At 47.4% G+C, this 18,264-nt stretch overlaps 1 protein-coding gene across 3 annotated transcripts in view; it reads right to left on the bottom strand.

Moving 5' to 3' along the window:
- The window catches only part of ZNF512 (zinc finger protein 512), a 337,392-nt gene that overhangs the window by 97,311 nt on the left and 221,817 nt on the right, over positions 1-18,264 (bottom strand). For all 3 annotated transcript variants that reach the window (XM_069605439.1, XM_069605440.1, XM_069605441.1), the window contains one exon: positions 12,903-13,097. In XM_069605439.1, coding sequence (XP_069461540.1) covers positions 12,903-13,097 — 195 coding nt within the window. The remainder of the gene's footprint in view (positions 1-12,902; positions 13,098-18,264) is intronic.

Here is an 18,264-nt window from a genome sequence, read left to right as displayed (position 1 = left end):
AAAATGCCCTCCTCTGAGTTCCTGTACGTCCCAATGGCTGCAAGGTAAGTGCGGCAGGTGTCCACCTGCACGCCTGAATGAGCGAGGTGCGCTGAAAAGGAGAGCACGTCGTCCAAAGTGCACGCCAATGGGTCGATACCCTTGGAGTCTGCCCAGTGGCAGAATCTGGTCCATTTGCTTTTGTAGTGGGCCCTGGTGACTTGCTCCTGGTGCCCTGTATGATCTCCAGATCGCCCTGTGAGAGGCTCAGGTACCACGCTGTGAGAGCTACTTTCCCTGGGGCAGGGTAGATGACTCTACCCCTGGCTGTGGCAGAAGACGTGCTGGGCCCGTCGGGAATTGAATCGGGGGCACCTCCGAGAGGCTGAGAAGCTCTTTAAACCATGGCCTGGCCGGCCACCATGGAGCTATCAGAATAATAGGGAGTCGGCGAGACGCCTTGATTTTGCAAATTACCCTGTGGATCAGGGGAGTGGGCGGAAAGGCATAGGCTTTCAAGCCGGTCCACTGGAGGTGAAATGTCGCCCAGAGAATCGGAGCCCTGACCTTGCCAGGATGCGTACTGGGGACACTTCTTGTTGTGCCGGGTGGCAAAGAGATCCACTTGGGGGTGACCCCACGTGTTGAAGATCTCCTGAAGAACGCGGTTGTCTAGCTGCCACTTGTAATTGTCTGCTCCCAGCCTGCTCAGCCTGTCCACTTCCAGGTTGGATTCCCCCGGGAGGTGGATTGCCGTGAGGTAAATGTCATTTTCTAGGACCCACTCCCACATGCTGATCGCCAGTCTGCGCAGAGGAGGGGATCTGGTGCCTCTCTGCTTGTTGACATAGTACATGATGGTCGGGTTTTCTGTCTGGATGAGGACAACCTTGCCCCTGAGAAGCGGTAGGAATGCTCTGAGCGCTAGGCAGATGGCGTTTAGCTCCAACCAATTGACATGGTATTCCTGCTCCTGTCGAGTCCAGGTGCCGTGGACTGAGAGGCCGCCCAGGGTGGCTCCCCAGCCCTCGAGCGAGGAGTCTGTGGTGAAGGTGGCCTGTGGGGTGGGCGGCCGAAAGGGCTTGCCCGTCTGTAGGTTGCAGTCCCTGGACCACCATGTTAGGTCCGGGTGGAGAGATGGAGGGAGGTTGATCATCTCGGATTGAGAACCCCTCTACTGGTTCCATGAGGCCGCGAAGTGCAGCGGAATCCTCTTCCTCCTTAGTCTCGTGTGCGGAACGGCTAATAGGACCGCTGACAGTAGACCCAGGAGATGTTGGTACCACCATGCCGAGGTCACCTCTCTGCTGAGGAAGTGGGCGGTGACCCTCTTGATGGCTGAGATTTTGTCCTCCGACGGGAAGACCTTCTCAGAGCACGTGTCCCAGATGAGGTCCAGGAAGGTCAGAGGCTGCATGGGCTGCAGCTGAGACTTCTTGAGATTGAGCAAGAAGCCCAGATCGTGTAGTGTGTTCACTAGGGCATGGGAAGAGTGGTGAACCGCTTCCGGAGATGTAGCCCTGACGAGCCAGTTGTTGAGGTATGGGTAGATGTGGAGACCCTGTGCTCTGAGGAGGGCCGCCACGGCATTCATGAGTCTGGTAAAGACCCTGGGGGCCGAGTTGAAACCAAAAGGAAGGACCTTGTACTGAAAATGGTAGCCCATGATCCTGAACCATAGGAAAGAACGATGGGGCTGCCAAATTGGGATGTCTAGGTACGCATCCTTCAGATCCAGGGAGCACATCCAGTCTCCCCTGTCTGATGTCTCCGCAATAAAAGTTGGCGTAACCATCTTGAATTTTTGCAGGGGTGAGGAGAGGTTGAGGGTGGTAAGGTCCAGCACAACGCTCAGGCCCGCCTGGTTCTTCTTCTGAATAGCAAAAATCCTGGAGGTAAAGCCAAAGACTCGCTGGGAGGCTGGGACTTCCTCCACTGCCTGGCTCTCTACGAGTGACCAGATCTCCGCCAAAAGAGTTGCTGTCCCAATTTGTGGGAGCGGTGGGGAGGGGGAGGAGAGGCTGTGATAGGAAGGCGGTACCCCGTGCATACTACAGAGAGGATCCAGGGGTCCGCGAACTTCTGGCGCCAAAAATGTGCATGGAGGGCAAGCCTGCCCCTCACCGGAGGCACGTGGACCCAAAGGGCCGTGTCATGTTTTCTTTCCCTCGGGGGCTGTCGCTGAGGAGAGGGACTGTAAAATGCCCTTCCCCCCCCACACCCCCCCCCCTTGTGTTGCTTGCGCCGGCTCAAAGACGGCGAGCGGTCCGGCTGCCTGGATCTGCGTTAATGGAAGCAGCGGAACCCTCCATACGAACGACCCCTTTCCGAGCGCTGCTGACATTGGGTGTACGATTTAGGTGTGGTCTTTGGAAGGATGGATAAAGACTTTGCTGTTTGTGAGCCGTTTTTCCTTTTTGCCCAGCTCCTCGTCTGTAGAGGAGTGGAAGAGGTCCCCGCCCCACCACGAACGGTAGATCTAGAATGCGCTCCTTGACATCCGGGTTGAATTTTGTTGCCCGGAGCCAGGCAGTTCTCCTAATGTCCGTGGCAATACAGATGGCACGGCCTGAGGTATCGATATGAGCCACTGTGGAGTCCATGAGGTCATGTGCCACCAGTTTGGCTTCAGCTAGCCCCACCTTAAAGCGTGATTGGCTCTAGGTGGGGAGTTCCGGGAGGAAGTCCGCAATTTCCTGCCATAATCTCTGGTTGGAGGTATCCAGCATGGCGTTGGCCTGACGTAGATGTAAAGATGCATTGGAATAGAGTTTCTTGCCATATACCTCCAAGATCTTCTCCTTGCCTAGCAGTGCCGCAGAATAAGAGGCCGAGGACGACTGAGGCTTGGGGTATAGGGATGCTGCAGTGATCACCGAAGAGTGTGGCTGAGGATGGGCCGAAAGCAAGAGTGTATCCTCTGCCACCTGCCTGTACTTGGCGTCCAGGCGTCAACTGACCGGATGGGCCGAGTGGCGTTTGAGCCAGCCCTTCTTGGCCAGCGATACTACATCGTTCTGCATAGGAATCCCCGATTTGGCAGGGGGGCGTCGCGTGAGGACTTCAGCCAGAACCCCATCTGCTGGCAGCTCGCCCTCGGGTTGGGGGAGTCCCAGGTACTCTGCCAAACCAGCAAGATGTTTGTGGAAGGCCCTGGCTGAGGATGGCGTGTCCGGATCTTCCTCCTCATCCGTATCCCGCGTATTTGGAGGATCTTGTAGAGGACGAGGAGTAGTTGGCGCCGGAGGCTGGGGGACAGAGAACGCAGCCAGAGGCTGATGGCGGAGGTTGCAGAGCTGGCTCTGGAGCCGGAGGCGGCGGCTGCACCAGGGCCTGGGGGCGTCTGTGGTGCTGCTAGCATGGCAAGAATGATTTCCCTGATGGCGTCTTTGATGATAACCCCCATTTGAGGTGACTTCATGAGGCCGAGGAACTTCTCGAAGAGCACCTCCTCACTGGCCAAAGAGGTGGCAGGGGGTGCCGATGGGTTAGCAGGGTGCTGCTGGAGCTGTTGCGTACCCTATCCATATGGACGCCAAGGAAAGCCGCCCTGCGCAACTGAGGGGTAGACTGTAGGCCACATACCTGGTTGAGGCCAGACCAACCTTGACACTCCTTCGCTGAATTCCTGGAATGGCGTTGGACGGGTGCTTCTTTCTGGCGAAGCAGCCATTTTGTCAAGCTGCCTGCCATGTGATGCTCAGCCCGTTGGGCCCGGCCTCGTCCAAAACTCGTGTGTGGATCACAGGGCCTACCCTGCTCTTGGGCCTAGGCCCGGTAGGTGTTACACCCTCGACCTAGGGGTCGGTAGAGCTGCGTTTAGGCACCCCCTCAGATGTATTGCCAGTATTAGGGCGTAGACGCTCAGGTGTAGACCCGGTAAAAGAACCTTCCGGTTCCTCAACACAGCGCCCGAGAGGATCCCTCGACCCGAAGGCCGGTAGCTGAAGCAGCCTCAGTGCACGTGCCGGTAGAAGGACCTGACCGTTCCCTACCTTGGGTCTGGTTCGATGCTTCATGAAGTTCTTGAGATCCTCAGGAGGCGACCTCATGAAGTTCTTGAGATCCTCAGGAGGCGACCTCTGGAAGAGCTCCCGCCACCTGGCAAGTCTGTTCTTCAGCGCCTTCAAGACCAGCGAGTCACACGTCTAACATGATTGCCAACCGTGGTCTGGGCCAAGGCAACGTAGGCAGAGGGCGTGGGGGTCTGAAGTTGGGAAGAGCCCGTTGCAGGATGGACGCCTGCTGAACCCTGTAGAAGTCGACATGCGGTGGAGAGGAGCGCGACGCCTCAGGACCAAGGTACCAGAATGTTAGAAAAGATTAAAAAGACAAAGAAGAAGTATCCACGCCTGGAATTACATGGCTGAAGCCAAACCCAGGAACGCTGGTGAATTCGGCTTATTCCAGTTGACGTGCAAAAGGGGACTGGGGTGTGGTGCCAGAAGGTCAGAGTCATGGAATCGCATGCTCCCTGGGCCGCACCCCCGCGTGCCTCTAAATTTAAAGGGGAAGAAGGTTTTTGACTGGTGAAAAAGGTTCTGTCTCCCGTCCCTTGTAAGGGACGCCCAAACAGTGTGGAGGGCAGGGGACGGGACGTAAGAGTAAAGGTAAGTAAAGTCAATTTCAGCTCACTATTCTTGGGAACAGTAGTCCACACAAGAAAAGGTATTTAAACCTTAAGAGAAATCTACAGGATTTCTCTGTGACACTGCACTGAAGGTGCTGTTTGTCACCCTACAAAAAGTAGATGCCTATTGGAGTTTGTCAGACTCCAAAAACAAAGGAAAAATATTATCCAAATCAGATCAGAACACATGAGAGAGTGAGAATAAAGGGCTCACTCACTCCAGGGTTAAAATTATGAAGTCCTAAAGTCCAGCAAAGGAGCTGGGGGTCTCGAAGGCTGAAGGGAATTAGCACAGAAATGAGAATTCTCCCTAATATGTGTTTCACTCCATGATGTCTAAGGCATGCCAGGAGTTTGGTCTGATTCCAGATGAGGATAAGAAAGATTGTTTCCTCTTCGACCACTTGGGTAAATGCAGGAAGGAAGTGTTTTCCATACCCATTCTGGATCATGTTTGGCAGGAGGGCCTCCATACTCTGAAGCATCTTTTTACAGAGCCGGTGGTTAAAAGTAGGCTGGAGAAGAGGTTTAAGGCTCCAGACAGCACCAAAATGCCTCACCTCGCAACCTGCTCCAGAGTCAGTCGTATCAGCGGCAACAAGCCGTAAGGCAAAGGTCCCATGCAAGCTGAATAGTTCACTGGATGGCCCAGGAAAACTTCAGAGAAGGCTTGTTTTCAGTTTAAGGTGGAGGTGCCGTTGTTAGGCACGATTGTATGCAGTACTCTTTGGGTGCACTATAACAACCCTGACTACAGGTCCTAGGAAACCCAACCTTTGGTATAAACTTGTACTACACAGTTTGGTAACATGTTGAGCAGCCAGGCCTATCGCATAAGTTGTAGGGGAGTTACACAGAGATTCACAGTGACAAGTATTCAATTAAACTCTTACACACAAGGTTTCTTGAATAAACAATTATTAATTTATCAGTCAGAGTAAGCCTCATTCAGAAGGGAGCAATATAACAGTACCACTCAAATATACTTCACAAAATACACACTCTTAATATCTCTAAAGCAGTAAGTACCCTTTTGGGATGGCCCACAGACAACCGACATCCTCAGGTGACTTCAATATCTAGGGTGCTGGGGACATTAATATATCACTGTTGCATTTAGAGTCATTTTCGAGTGAGTCCAAGGAAAATGTTATTAGAACATACAAGAGAACACACACATTCTTAAGCAGGCAAATACTTTCAGATCCCCCAATCAGAGTAATTCAGTGGAACAGGCTAAGGCAAAGTCAATGGGCAAGTGTCTATATGAGCTGAAGCACTTCTTTGCAGGTAAGTAAGAAAAGTCTTTGCACTATGTTTTAGAAGTCTTTGAAGAAACAGAAGAATCAATGTAGAGCCACAAGCCTTTAGACTTGTGAGTAGTAGAAGGTGCACTACAGCATGTATATGTATTTTTGATATACACCTGACAGAGTAATTTGTAGTGTTTGCTGTGTGCGCTCATTGTGGGCCTTCGATCACCCTCACACCTCCTGAGACCTAATCTTGACAGCCACCAATGCTACCCTGATTGGTCTGGCTTGTCAAGAAGGTTACCCTGTTCCAAGAAACTATGCTGGCATTCTGAACCTCTGCCCACCAGGTCAGAGTTCAGAAATCCCTCTTAACAGAAACCTACTATAGGGCCCCCACAGGCAATCAAGGTATGCGGGGCACAAACTGTCCCCACAGCATCAGCACAACAGATGTTACCCACCACAGGATGCCAAGCTCGGCTCACCCTGTCTAGTGGTGGAAAGACTGGCTCAAAGCACACGGCTCAGAGCCTACAAGGAGACTCTCCAGAGGATGAGGATACGATGACTGGGAAGAACCCAGAACACAGAGAGGTACTCCAAGCACAGCAATACCTTAGTATCCAGAAGCACATGTGATGTCCAAGAACACATGTAATGTTGGCACTGATCTCCGGGTCAGGCAGGCATCATAGCAGCAGTGGTAGGTATGTGGGCCTCCATCGCTGATGCTGCTCAAAGGAACACCAAATAGATGCTAGAAGCATGCTGACGCTGCACAGATAGATACTGTGTGGGTGTTGGAAGGAGCCGACAGAATTAGAGGAGCGGATCCATTAGCGTGGGAAGTTAGTTGTTAGTTGAGCGTTAGTTCTGCCGTACTGTGTGAACAGCCGCTTCCGACTGGATGTCACACTGGGTCTTTTAAGACGCGTTTGTGCCGTGTCAGGCGGGTGACTAGATGCCCTTCTCACACTTACAGACATGCTTTGGTTGTTTATTTTATTGTTTCTCATTTCCTTGGTTTGTTACTCTTGGGTTCCTTCTAACCGAACTTTGCCCGGCAGGACGTTGCCTGGCTTCCCTGCATCCCGGGGTCTGTGGCCGGTGTTAGGTAACATTTTCATAGTAATGAAACATTTTCCTGGCCTGTGTCAACCCCAGAATATTTTGCCTTACTGGTGAATTACTTTTCCTTATACCTCTGTGAGTGTGAACCTTTAATCTCTTAATATTTTAATCGGCGTCATTTTCTAGAATCTCCATAGTGTCTTTTTAAAGTTATCCTCTTTGACAACTTTGTGGCAATAAGGCCTGTTGCTGGGATGCCCTATGGGCTCCCCTTTTTACTTTCTCTGGCTAACGTTGAGAGAAATACAGTTCTCAAGGGTAGAAAGGATCTTTGGATCCCTTTTACATTTTATTTGGTGAAACCAGAACACACCACCTTATGTGGAGTGCTGGGGAGATACAATGTATCGCCTTGTTAGGGAGAATTCTCAGAATGTGCTAATTCCCTCCACCTTAGAGACCCCCAGCAACTTTGCTGGATTTTGAGGACTTGATTTTTTTTAACCTGGAGAGAGTGAGACCCTTTCTCCCACTCCCTTATGTATTTTAATGTGATTTTGTACATTGTGTTTCTTTTGGTTGTGGAGTCTGACAAACTCCATAGGCATCATCTTTTACATTGTGTCACACAGCACCTTCAGTGCAGTGACACAGGGAAGTCTTCCAGATTTCCAAAGGTTTAACTACCTTCTCTGGGATAAACTACTGTTTCCAAGAGCAATAAAGGCAATAAAGGGAAATTGACTTTACTTACCATTGTAACTTGCTAGACCCAGCACACACCATTTTACAATAGAGTGCTGGAGGGGTTACCTAGTATCACCTTTGTCTAGCTTCTCATGTAAAACATTTTATGTTACTCTTTTCTCACTGAATGGCTGGTGGCAGTGGTTTCGTTTGAACTACCATGGTGTGTATTTACCGCAGGCTGCGATCGCAGCTACAGTAAAGCAACCACGGGAGCCATCTTTGTCAAGATGGCCCCCGGTATTCTTTTTTCGCAATTTCTTTGTGGAAAGGTCCTTCTTGAGATTTACTCTGCGCGCCAAACCAGATTTGGTTTCTTTGCTCATTTTGCCTTTGGCGGGATTCACAAGTGCAACCCGCCTCTGGCTCTAGAGTGTCTGGGGTAGGCAGGAAGGGAGGCCGGTGCCTGAAACTCCCTGTGCCTAGTCTCCTAGGAGACCCAAATGCACTCTGTGGTGATTGGCTGGCTGACTGTCCGGCACGGACAGCCACCCTTGCTAGGTGACTGGACAACTAGGCTGGAATTAATGGGAGAGAACTGAATAAAAGGCGAGTCTTTTGGCTTGGAAGGCAGAGTCGACCACTGGATGCAGGAACCGAAGAAGAGCTTGACGCGGACGCCTGCTGCAACTCCTGGACCGTTGGTTTGCCCAGTGAAGCCAGCAGTGCCGAAACGGCAAGTTCGCATCGACAGAGAAGCCCCTGCACGGACGACTTCTCCCCTTGAGTTGATGGGACCAATCAACTCCAAAGTAAGCCACCTAGACATCCATCTCGGAGCTGGTTGAATTTCCACAGAGTTACTGCTGGAAACCGTATAGCCAGGGAGAGGAACACTAGATTGTGTGTGTTGCTTTTAAGCTGGCCTAGAGATTTTGGAAGATCCTCCGGACTCCTAGGAAGCAGGACTGACCGAGCCTGAGCCCCCTCAACAGAGTACGGGACCACAGAAACAAGGAAAGTCCATCTCAACAGCCAGGAACCCCTGTGTTGCTATTTGCAGTAGATGCGAGGAGCTGAAACACTGAACAGCCACTGAAAGTGAAGTTTGCCGGTTGCAAGTTTTGACCGTCCCAGTGCAGGAGTGCTACAACGCCCTCTCTCGTCCCCATGACTGAGGCCCAGGAACAGTGAGATCTGCAGAGCTGCACAGGAGCAAAAGTCTTCAGCTGCATCCTTTTTTCATTTTAAAGGTACTGTACAAAGTCTAAGAGAACTTACCTCTTGCTGTAGAGTTGCTTGCATCTTCTACTACTCACAAGTCTAATCAGCATGTGGTCCTACATTTGATTCTTCTTTTCATCAAAGACTTCGGAAACATTGTGCAAATACTTTTCTAAGAAGTGCTTCACCCCAGATAGACTCTTGCCTATTGACTTTGGCTTAGCCTGCTTTAACTGAATTACTTTTATTGGGGGATCTGAAAGTATTTGCCTCCTTAAGAAATATTTGTAGCATCTTGTCTGCTCTAATAAACTTTTCCTTTTTTACTGGTTCTTAACTAAATGCTGAATGCCAACAGTAATACATGGATGTCAACAGCACCCTAGCAATTGAAGTCACCTGTGGGTGTAGGTCTCTGCTGCATGCCATCCCAAATGGGAATTTACTGATTCTGAACTTGAGTGTATAATTTTGAAGTATATTTGTGTGGTGTTTTACAGTGCTCTCTTCTGAACAAGGCTTATATAAACTGACTGGTAAATAAATTAATAAATGTTATCAAGAAACCCTGTGTGGAAGTGTCTGCTTGAATACTTCTCACTGCGAACTTCTGTGCAACTCCCCTACAGCTCACAATGACCCCTCTTAATACAAGCCTGGCAACCCGTCCAATCTACCAACCTGTGTAGTACAGACTCATACTACTGCCAGGAGGTCAGGGTTGTTGTAGTGCACCGTAAGGGTACTGCATATAATCTTGCCTAACAGACGGGGACAAACTCCAAATGCCAGAGATTCTGCAGCAGGTTCCACCAGCCGAAGAGCATGGGAGACAGGTTTCCCTTCCTGTGGGAAGGCCTGTTCCTGTACACGTGCCCCCCATTCCTCCTCCTACTGCGAGTTATCAATTGAATCAAACGGTGTGAGTTTGGATAGGGGTGTGGGCCAAGTCAGAAATGTTCAGGGAAAAAAGACTCAAGGTAATTTAGAAAAAAATTATCTTCGGTCTTTTTTCCCTCAAACATTTCTAACGTGCTCTTCCAACCCTGAACCCTCAGTAGGCTCTTGCTGGAGCTCGGGTCCGGCTTAAAAACGATGCACTTGATACGGTGTTCCTGTGGCCTGGCACTCGCTTCCTGCAGCAGAAATGGAAGTACAGCCAGCAGAGAGTGGGGTTTCAATCGAGTTAGTCTTGGGGTCGATTGGTCCCACCAACCCAAGGGGAGAAGTCGTCCTTTGCAGGGCTTCTCTAGTCGAGGAGAATATGGAGCTTCAGCAATGCAGCAGGGCTTCTTCGGGCAAACCAACGGTCCAGGAGTTGCAGCAAGCGACTCTCCCAAGTTCTTCAGATTCCTTCGTCCAGTCGACTCTGCCTTCCTTTCAAAAGACCTCGCCTTTTATACAAGTCTCTTCCATTAATCCGCAGCCTAGCTGTCAATCACACAGCAGGGTGGCTGTCCTTCCAGGACAGCCAGTCGGCCAAGCACCTTTGGGTGCATTCCTGTAACCAAGGAGACTAAGCACAGGGAGTTTCGGACACCTCCCTTGCTTCCTGCCCTGCCAGACACGCTGGAGTAAGAGGCGGGTTTGAGCACTGAAGCTTGCTAAAGACAAAACGAACAAAGGGACCAAAGCTGGTTTAGCACGTAGAGTAAATCTCAAGAAGGACCATTACAACAAGAAATGGCGTAAAAAGAAGACTGGGGCCTTTTTGACAAAATGGGCACCCGTGGGTGCAATACTGCAGCTGAGGGGGGTGGGGGCGGTTCAGCCTGCGGTAAAAACACAATGGTAGGAACAAGTAAACTACTGCCACCAGCCATTCATTGTAGAAAGGGTAACCTAAATATGTTACTTGAGAAGGTAGACAAAGGGGACACTAAGTAACCCCTCCAGCATTCTATGGAAGATGGTGTGTGCTGGGTCTACAAAGTTACAAAAGGTAAGATCAATTTCACTTCACTGCTCTTGGAAACAGTAGTTTTTCCAAGAGAAGGTATTTCAAACTTGGAGAAATCTAAGAGACTCCCTGTGTCACTGCACTGAAGGTGCTGTGTGTCACAATGTAAAAAGATGATGCCTATGGAGTTTGTCATACTCCAAAAATAAACACATAAAACACATAGGAATAAAAGTAAAAAATCCCCAAAGTCCAGCAAAAGCGCTGGGGGTCTCCAAGGTGAGGGGAAATTAGCACAAAAATGAACATTCTCCCCAACATATATACTCTTCTGTACCCCTGCCTTGTTCTTGTTCATTGCTGGCAGAGTGGGAGGGATCTATGTAGCTCTATGCGAGTCACAGACCAGACTAGCTGAACAAAAATAATTGATGTGATGTGGGTCATCTTAATTGGAGGGGAATCGGGGGGACACTCCCCATGTTAATGGTGGTCTACCAATATATCGTTACAGTGATTGTTGCCACCACCCCAAGGGTCAAGATTACTAGCCAGACAGGGTTCTTCCAGGATTGCAGCAGAAGTTGGTTGCCAGACCTTCTTCTAACGGGTCCCCAGTCGTTTCACTCGTTTGGCAGCTGGACAGAATACTTGGCTGGACAGAATACTTGGCTCCTTCAGGATAATGCAGGATCTTTCTGGCATGACTGTAGGACTCCTCTACTTATCCAAAGTCAGGCGAGTGCCAGACTGCCCTCTAATGGCAAGGTCTGCCACACTCATGCACACCAACAGTGGTCCAATCACGTACCACTGAGGGTCTCATGCAAGCATGCACACCAGACATTCAGGCACCAGTATGTGGATTGGGACCAGACGACGGCAGCCCACTTCCTGGGAACACACACATAGCCCTGAACTTGCCTACGAAAATAAAGGCTTTCCCGGGCAAGTGCATGAGCTCAAAAGAAATGTCTTGATCTGGCAAGGTGGTCACAGAACAAGATGGCCAAAAGAACAAACAAAAACGTTGTGGCACGGCCATGTTGGGACGCTAGCCACAATTCGTATCAAGACACAGTAAGGCTAAAGAAAAATATTGCAAAAATAGTACAAATGCAACTGCTGCCACCAGATTGCCTGATAGGCACATCATAGGTAAGTAAAACATCCTTGTGTGTTGGCCTAGGGTCATATACAAATAACCCCATTGCATTGCACTGTAAGATGCATTGTGTAATGATAAAAAGTTCCCCAAAAAATAGATAACAAGTATAAAGAAAAGGGAAACAATTTCCCAGTACCGACAGCCTTATGGACTGGTCAGTTTCCCCATAACAATGAGTACAAGTGCACTGGAGTGAAGCTGAAGGCTTCATTTCACTATAAAAAGTCAGGACAGAGGAACAAGTTTGGGGGTACATAGAAATGGAGGGAAAATTGCTCAAAAGAAAAAGCTTTCCTAACAGTAACATACGTAGGGAACACCCATAGTGATAGGAAATGTTGGGTCTTAAAATTGTTCTTTAATAAAACCATGTGAAACATGTCCCCAGAGTGGCAGTGCCCTCCTGACTGGCCACAGCATAGGATAGGCATTTACTAGGCACTGCTCGGACTGCAATAGCTAAGGAAACAGCAGGAAAATGGTTTGATCACCTGGGCGTAGGACAGTAGCACTGACAAATGCCTTGGTTTTAACAGGACTTCGCTGCAAGGAACAGATACAAATCAAGTGGCTGAAGGCACACTTGGTCAAGACATTTTTCTTAAAATGTTAAGATATTTACAAATGCAATTAAGCCATTAACTCTCAGTGAAACACACTGGCAGGCAAGGGTTTGATGTTACTGCTCAAAAGAGATAACTCCAAGAGATCTCAGGAGTATGTGTTTAGGGTGAAAATGGCTAGATGGATTAGCATGTCATGGGTAGTCAATGGGTGGGTAAACATAAAAACACCACCCACAAGGTGTGTGCCCCTCCCAACAAATCATCTCCCTGCTATATGCACACTAATGTAATAGTTTCAGCTTAGAAGTGATGCTTAATATCTAAAACTAAACACTCAAACACGTTTTTACTTGGCTTAAGAATGAACACATCCTACCGTAACTAATTTCCTTTGGGTCAGAACCGCAAAACCCAATCTTACCTTCCTTTCATCTGGGACCAAGTCCTGCAACACCTTGCGCTTGGGCCACTCTTTTATCAGCTCTTCTGTAGCAATTTCATGAAGGTGGTAGATGGCAACTTTTGCTGACCTCCGTTTGGTCCTATCCACACAGCTTTCCTCTACCTTTACGTCTTTATGTTCCTTTGGCCATTCAGCGTTACAACTGTGTGAACCCTGTATAGCAAAACGAGAGGCTGTAACAAAGACTACAATGAGAAAGGGTAAATAGGAGGAAGGGGGTGGGCGATGTGAGTAGGAGTGGGCCAGCCACCAAAAACATGGAGGGGTGGGGAAGCTAAAGACAAAACAGGTTTCTTAACCAGTGTAACCATCACTGTGAGGTTTCTCCAATAACAAATCAGTTGGGGATAGAACACAAAATGAGTAAACACTACATACAAGAGCCCTCCTAGCCACACAAAAAATCAACATCCACCAATATGCCATTGAGACACAGCTATACCTCAAGATCGACTCCATCAATGACATCCATAGGCTGTTAGGGAGAATTCTGAAAAATGTGATAATTCCCTTCACCTTAGAGACCCCCAGCAACTTTGCTGGATTTTGAGGACTTGTTTTTTTCATCTGGAGAGTGTGAGAGCCTTTTTCCCACTCTCTCATGTATTTTGATATGTGTTTTACCTCCGTTTTCTTTGGTTATAAAGTCTAAACAACTCCATAGACGTCATCTTTTCATTTGTGTCACATAGCACCCTTCAGTCTTTCCCAAGGTTTAAATACCTTCTCTGGGATAAACTACTGTTTCCCAGAGTAAGTAAAGTGAAATTGACTTTACTAGTATTTTAAATTCCTAGACCCAGCACACACTATCTTACAATAGAGTGCTGGAGGGGTTACTTAGTATCCCCTGTGTCTAGATACTCATGTAGCAGTCAAATGCTACCCTTTCCTATGGAAATGGCTGGTGGCAGTGGTTTTAAAACAAACTACCATGATTTTTCACGACCGCGAACTATTCGTAGCTCCGGTAACGTTATATTGCGGCAGCCATGTTTTTCAAGATGGCGTCTGAGCCCCCTTTGTTCAAACAGGTCCCAGTATTCTTTTCTCGCCATTTCTTTTTGGAAAGGTCCTTCTAGAGTTTGTCTCTGCACGCCAAACCAGGTTTTTTCCCTTTGTTCATTCGCCTTTGGCGGGCTTCAGTAGTGAAGGCCGCCTTTGGCGCCCGAGTGTCTGGGGTGGGCAGGAAGGGAGGAAGGTGCCCAAAACTCCCTGTGCTTAGTCTCCTAGGAGACCCAAATGCACTCTGTGGTGATTGGCTGGCTGACTGTCCGGCAAGGACAGCCACCTTGCTGGGTGAGTGACAGCTAGGCTAGAATGAATGGGAGGGAACTGAATAAAAGGCGAGTCTCTTGGCTTGGAAGGAGACGAAGCACATGGAGTTTCGGGCACCTCCCTCACTTCCTGCCTACCCCAGACACTCTCGAGCCAGAGGCTAGTTTCTGTCAGAAACCCCGCCAAAGGCGAAATGAACAAAGAGACCAAACCTGGTTTGGCGCACAGTGAAATTCTCTAGAAGGACCTTCCCACAAAGACCTGGTGAAAAAAGAAGACCGGGCACCATTTTAGCAAAGATGGCTGGACGCCATTTTGAAAAAGATGACTCACGCGGTTAACGTTACCGGTCCGCAAACGGTCACGGTAAATGCAAACCATGGTAGTTCAAAACGAAACCACTGACAACAGCCAGTCAACTGAGGAAAGAGTAATATAAAAAAAGTTTACATGAGCATTTAGACACAGGGAATACTAAGTAACCCCTCCAGCGCTCTATTGTAAGATAGGGTGTGCTGGGTCTAGCAAGTACAATGCTAAGTAAAGTCAATTTCACTTTACTGCTCTGGGAAACACTAGTTGATCCCATAGAAGGTATTTAAGCCTTGGGAAAACTGGAAGACGTCCCTGTGGCACTGCACCGAAGGTGCTTTGTGACACAATTGTAACAGATGATGGCCATGGTGTTGGCTAGACTCCATAACCAAAAAGAAACAAACACATTGAATTGAAAAGTTCAAAGTCCCAAGGTTTAGCAAAAGAGCTGGAGGGCACTAAGGTGGGAGGAATTGCCACATTTTTGAGAATTCCCCCTAACAGTGGTCTGCCTGAATTACAAAGGTAGGCCCGTACAAGTATGGTCTAAACTTCTTCAGAGACCACACAATGGCATAAAACTCACATTCAGTTGCTGCCCACCTTGTCTCATGGTCCTTCAGTTGCCTACTGTTGAAGCAGATAGGGTGTTCCCTGCCTTTCTCATCCAGCTGACTCAAAACTGCACCTATCCCTGTATTAGAAACATCTGTCTGTACAATGAAGGATTGGTTGTAGACTGGAGCATGACAAAGGGCTTTCTTCAATCCTTTAAAAGCCTGAGTGCACTGATCATTCCACCGGACCTTGATGGGGATTTTGGGAGAGGAGATCACATTCAAGGGGAAGCTATGGTCCTATAGTTCTCAACGAAGTTCCGATAGTACCCAGCGATACCAAGAAAGGCTCCCATACCCAGCGATACCAAGAAAGGCTCTCACGTGTTTGAATAGTAGACATGGCCCAGTCTTGCACAGCTTGTACTTTGCTAGGCAATGGCCCAATTTCACCTCCTCCTTCCTCATATCCAAGGTAGACCACTTTCCTTTTGACATTTGCTGGCCTTTATGGTCAGATGGGCCATGTCAAGTCCTCCAACCCATTCAGAACTTGATTCACCATCTTCTGGAATGTAGCAGGTGCCTCCTTTAGTCCAAAAGACATTACCTTAAACTGGTAGAGGCCTCCTGGGGTGGAAAATGCAGTTTCCTCCTTGATATGGTCTGTCAGAGCTATTTGCGAATAGCCTGATGTCAGGTCAAATGTACTGAGGAACTTGGCTGAACCAAGTTTGTCCAGCAGTTCACCTGTCCTGGGTAAAGGATGGGCATCAGTCATGGCGACTGCATTAAGAGCTCTATAGTCCACACACAATCTCAATTCCTTGGTTCCTGCTTTGGGCACTAGTACAACTGGACTAGCCCATTGACTTGTAGATGGCTCTACTACCCCAAGATAAAGCATCTTCTTGACCTCTTCCTTTATGTGGGACCTTACATGGTCTGAAATCCTGTAACCCCTGCGTTTGACAGGGAGACTGTCACCAGTGACAATACCATAGAGGCCCTAAGGGGTCAAGCCTGGTGTCAATGAAAACAGGGAGGCACACTTATTTAACACAGCCTTGCACTCCTCCTGTTGTTGCAGAATCAGATCTGAAGAGAGTTTTACTCCTTCAATTTTCTCACGTGAAGGCTGTACCCCGAGATCAGGGAGAGGCTCACTCTCCTCCTCCTCTTGATCAGAGGCTAAAAGCAAAGCTCCTAGTTCTGGTCTGGAAACATAAGTCTTCAGACAGTTAGTGTGATACACCCTAGGAGCCTCCTTGGGATAGCTCAAGTCCACTAAATAATTGACCTCTCCAGGTTTGCCCACAACCTTGAAGGGTCCAATCCTTTTGTCCTGTAAATCCCTCTGCCTTTGTCAGGTTTTCACATTTTGTACCTCACATTGACAAGGTTTTTGGGAGAATAAGGTATGTTAAATACTATTCCAGGAAAGTTAGAAAGGGAGGGTGGTTGAAATATTAAATACATTCTGTTTAGAGAGTAGAACATTTCATTTTTTTTAGTTTGTTCCATTTTCCCTTAACGAACTTTCAATTAGAAAGATGAAATGCTCCCAAGCCAAAATGGTGGAACACTTTCACAGCAGTGATTGTTTTAGTTACAGCAAGCAGCATTGTGATGTCATTTAGAATGTTAACAATTCTCAACTGCCTTTGATTAAAGTTTGCATCTGAGTAGGTCATATATGTGTTAGCGCCAGTTAAATTTAAATTAAAGTTTCCATTTTAAAGGAGTTAGTATCCTTTTGTGAGTTCCAATTATATTTTAGTAATTGTAGTCAAGTAAACTGGAGGAGAAGACTACAGTAGAAGAAATCCAGTGTGAATCAGTTTGCTGAGCCAGTGAAGAGTCTAGTCCAATGAACATCAATAAGCTAAGTGGACTTCTGAATTTTTAAGTGAAGACTAATAATTTTGAACTGTTATTCATTTAAAGATTTTTAATTGTGCATTTCGTTTTTAAACTTTAAGAGTACTTAATATTTTTAAGAGGAATAAGTCAAGGATTTTTTAATGAAAATATATAAAGAAGGTTCAGCAAATCATTTTTATGTGTACATTTATTTTTTTATATACTAATAAGGCGTGCGGCTCCTAATCGCCGTATTTTTAACATTTAACTGTAATTCATTAATGTATTAAACTAACTTCTTGTTCGTTTGGTTTTCGAGCTTGCGTCGCGTATTTCAGTGGATTTGCCAGCGCGGTTTAGAAGAAAGGACATAACGACGTCGCGGCCATTTTGAATTCTCATTGTTTTCTCATTTTTTATACGTTGCTTGTAACGGAAAAGAAAACAATATAAAGACAGCATTTTGAAGCCCGTTTACGCAGCGTTTTGTGAGCTATTATTTTCCTTGTCAACTAAGAGTTTTATCTGAAGAAATATATGTTTTAGCAAGAGACATCTTATTTGAGAAGCACTCCGTATATGAATTGGAGCCTAAAAACTTAACAGCTGATTTATTTACAAAGAGTCTTCAGAATAACAAAAGGTAATCAACCTTACACATTTATAGAATTTATGATTCCTAGTGCACATAGTAAATAGATATTATAGACAATAGTAACTACAATATTTTTTGGGTATATTTTTAAAAGGATTACAAGATATTAAGAGATCAAGAGAGCAGAAAGATCAATAGAAGAGATATTGATAAGAGTATCTACAGTCAGCAACATACATCTTTCTGAAGCAGCCTATTGGCAAATCAAGCTTAGGCAACAGGTAAATGTAATTGGAGAAAATATTATATAGAGTGTAGTCAGAAAGTGATTAGAAATACGGATTCATTTAAAATTGTATTTCCCTTTTAGGAACATCCCATCTGAGTCAAAACCTTCCGTGAAGACAGTCTGAAGTACCTGCAGTGGGAGTTCTGGTCTTTTGTTGTTTTCTCCATTCCCCTTTCCCCTTGGGTTTGCCTGGCCAATAGTTTTAAAGAAGCAGGATTGTTGAGCAGGCAGGCTTAGGGGGCTAGGTGGGCCAGCATCACTTCTGCAGGATCCTACTACTTCAGTTTTCTGACAGCCTTGCAGGTACCATAACTAGAAGAAGTTGGCCTGGAGTAAACTCCACCATGTTGGCCTTCTGGTCATGCCAATGTTTGACCACAGCATGACCTGCTTTCAAGTTATCAGAAGCTACTGTCATCATGA

This window comes from Ambystoma mexicanum, chromosome 4p (genome assembly GCF_040938575.1).
Source record: "Ambystoma mexicanum isolate Mex_15411 chromosome 4p, UKY_AmexF1_1, whole genome shotgun sequence".
In the NCBI taxonomy this organism is placed as follows: domain Eukaryota; kingdom Metazoa; phylum Chordata; class Amphibia; order Caudata; family Ambystomatidae; genus Ambystoma; species Ambystoma mexicanum.
Note: the sequence above shows the minus strand (reverse complement) of the source record. Positions and strands in the feature narration are given on the sequence as shown.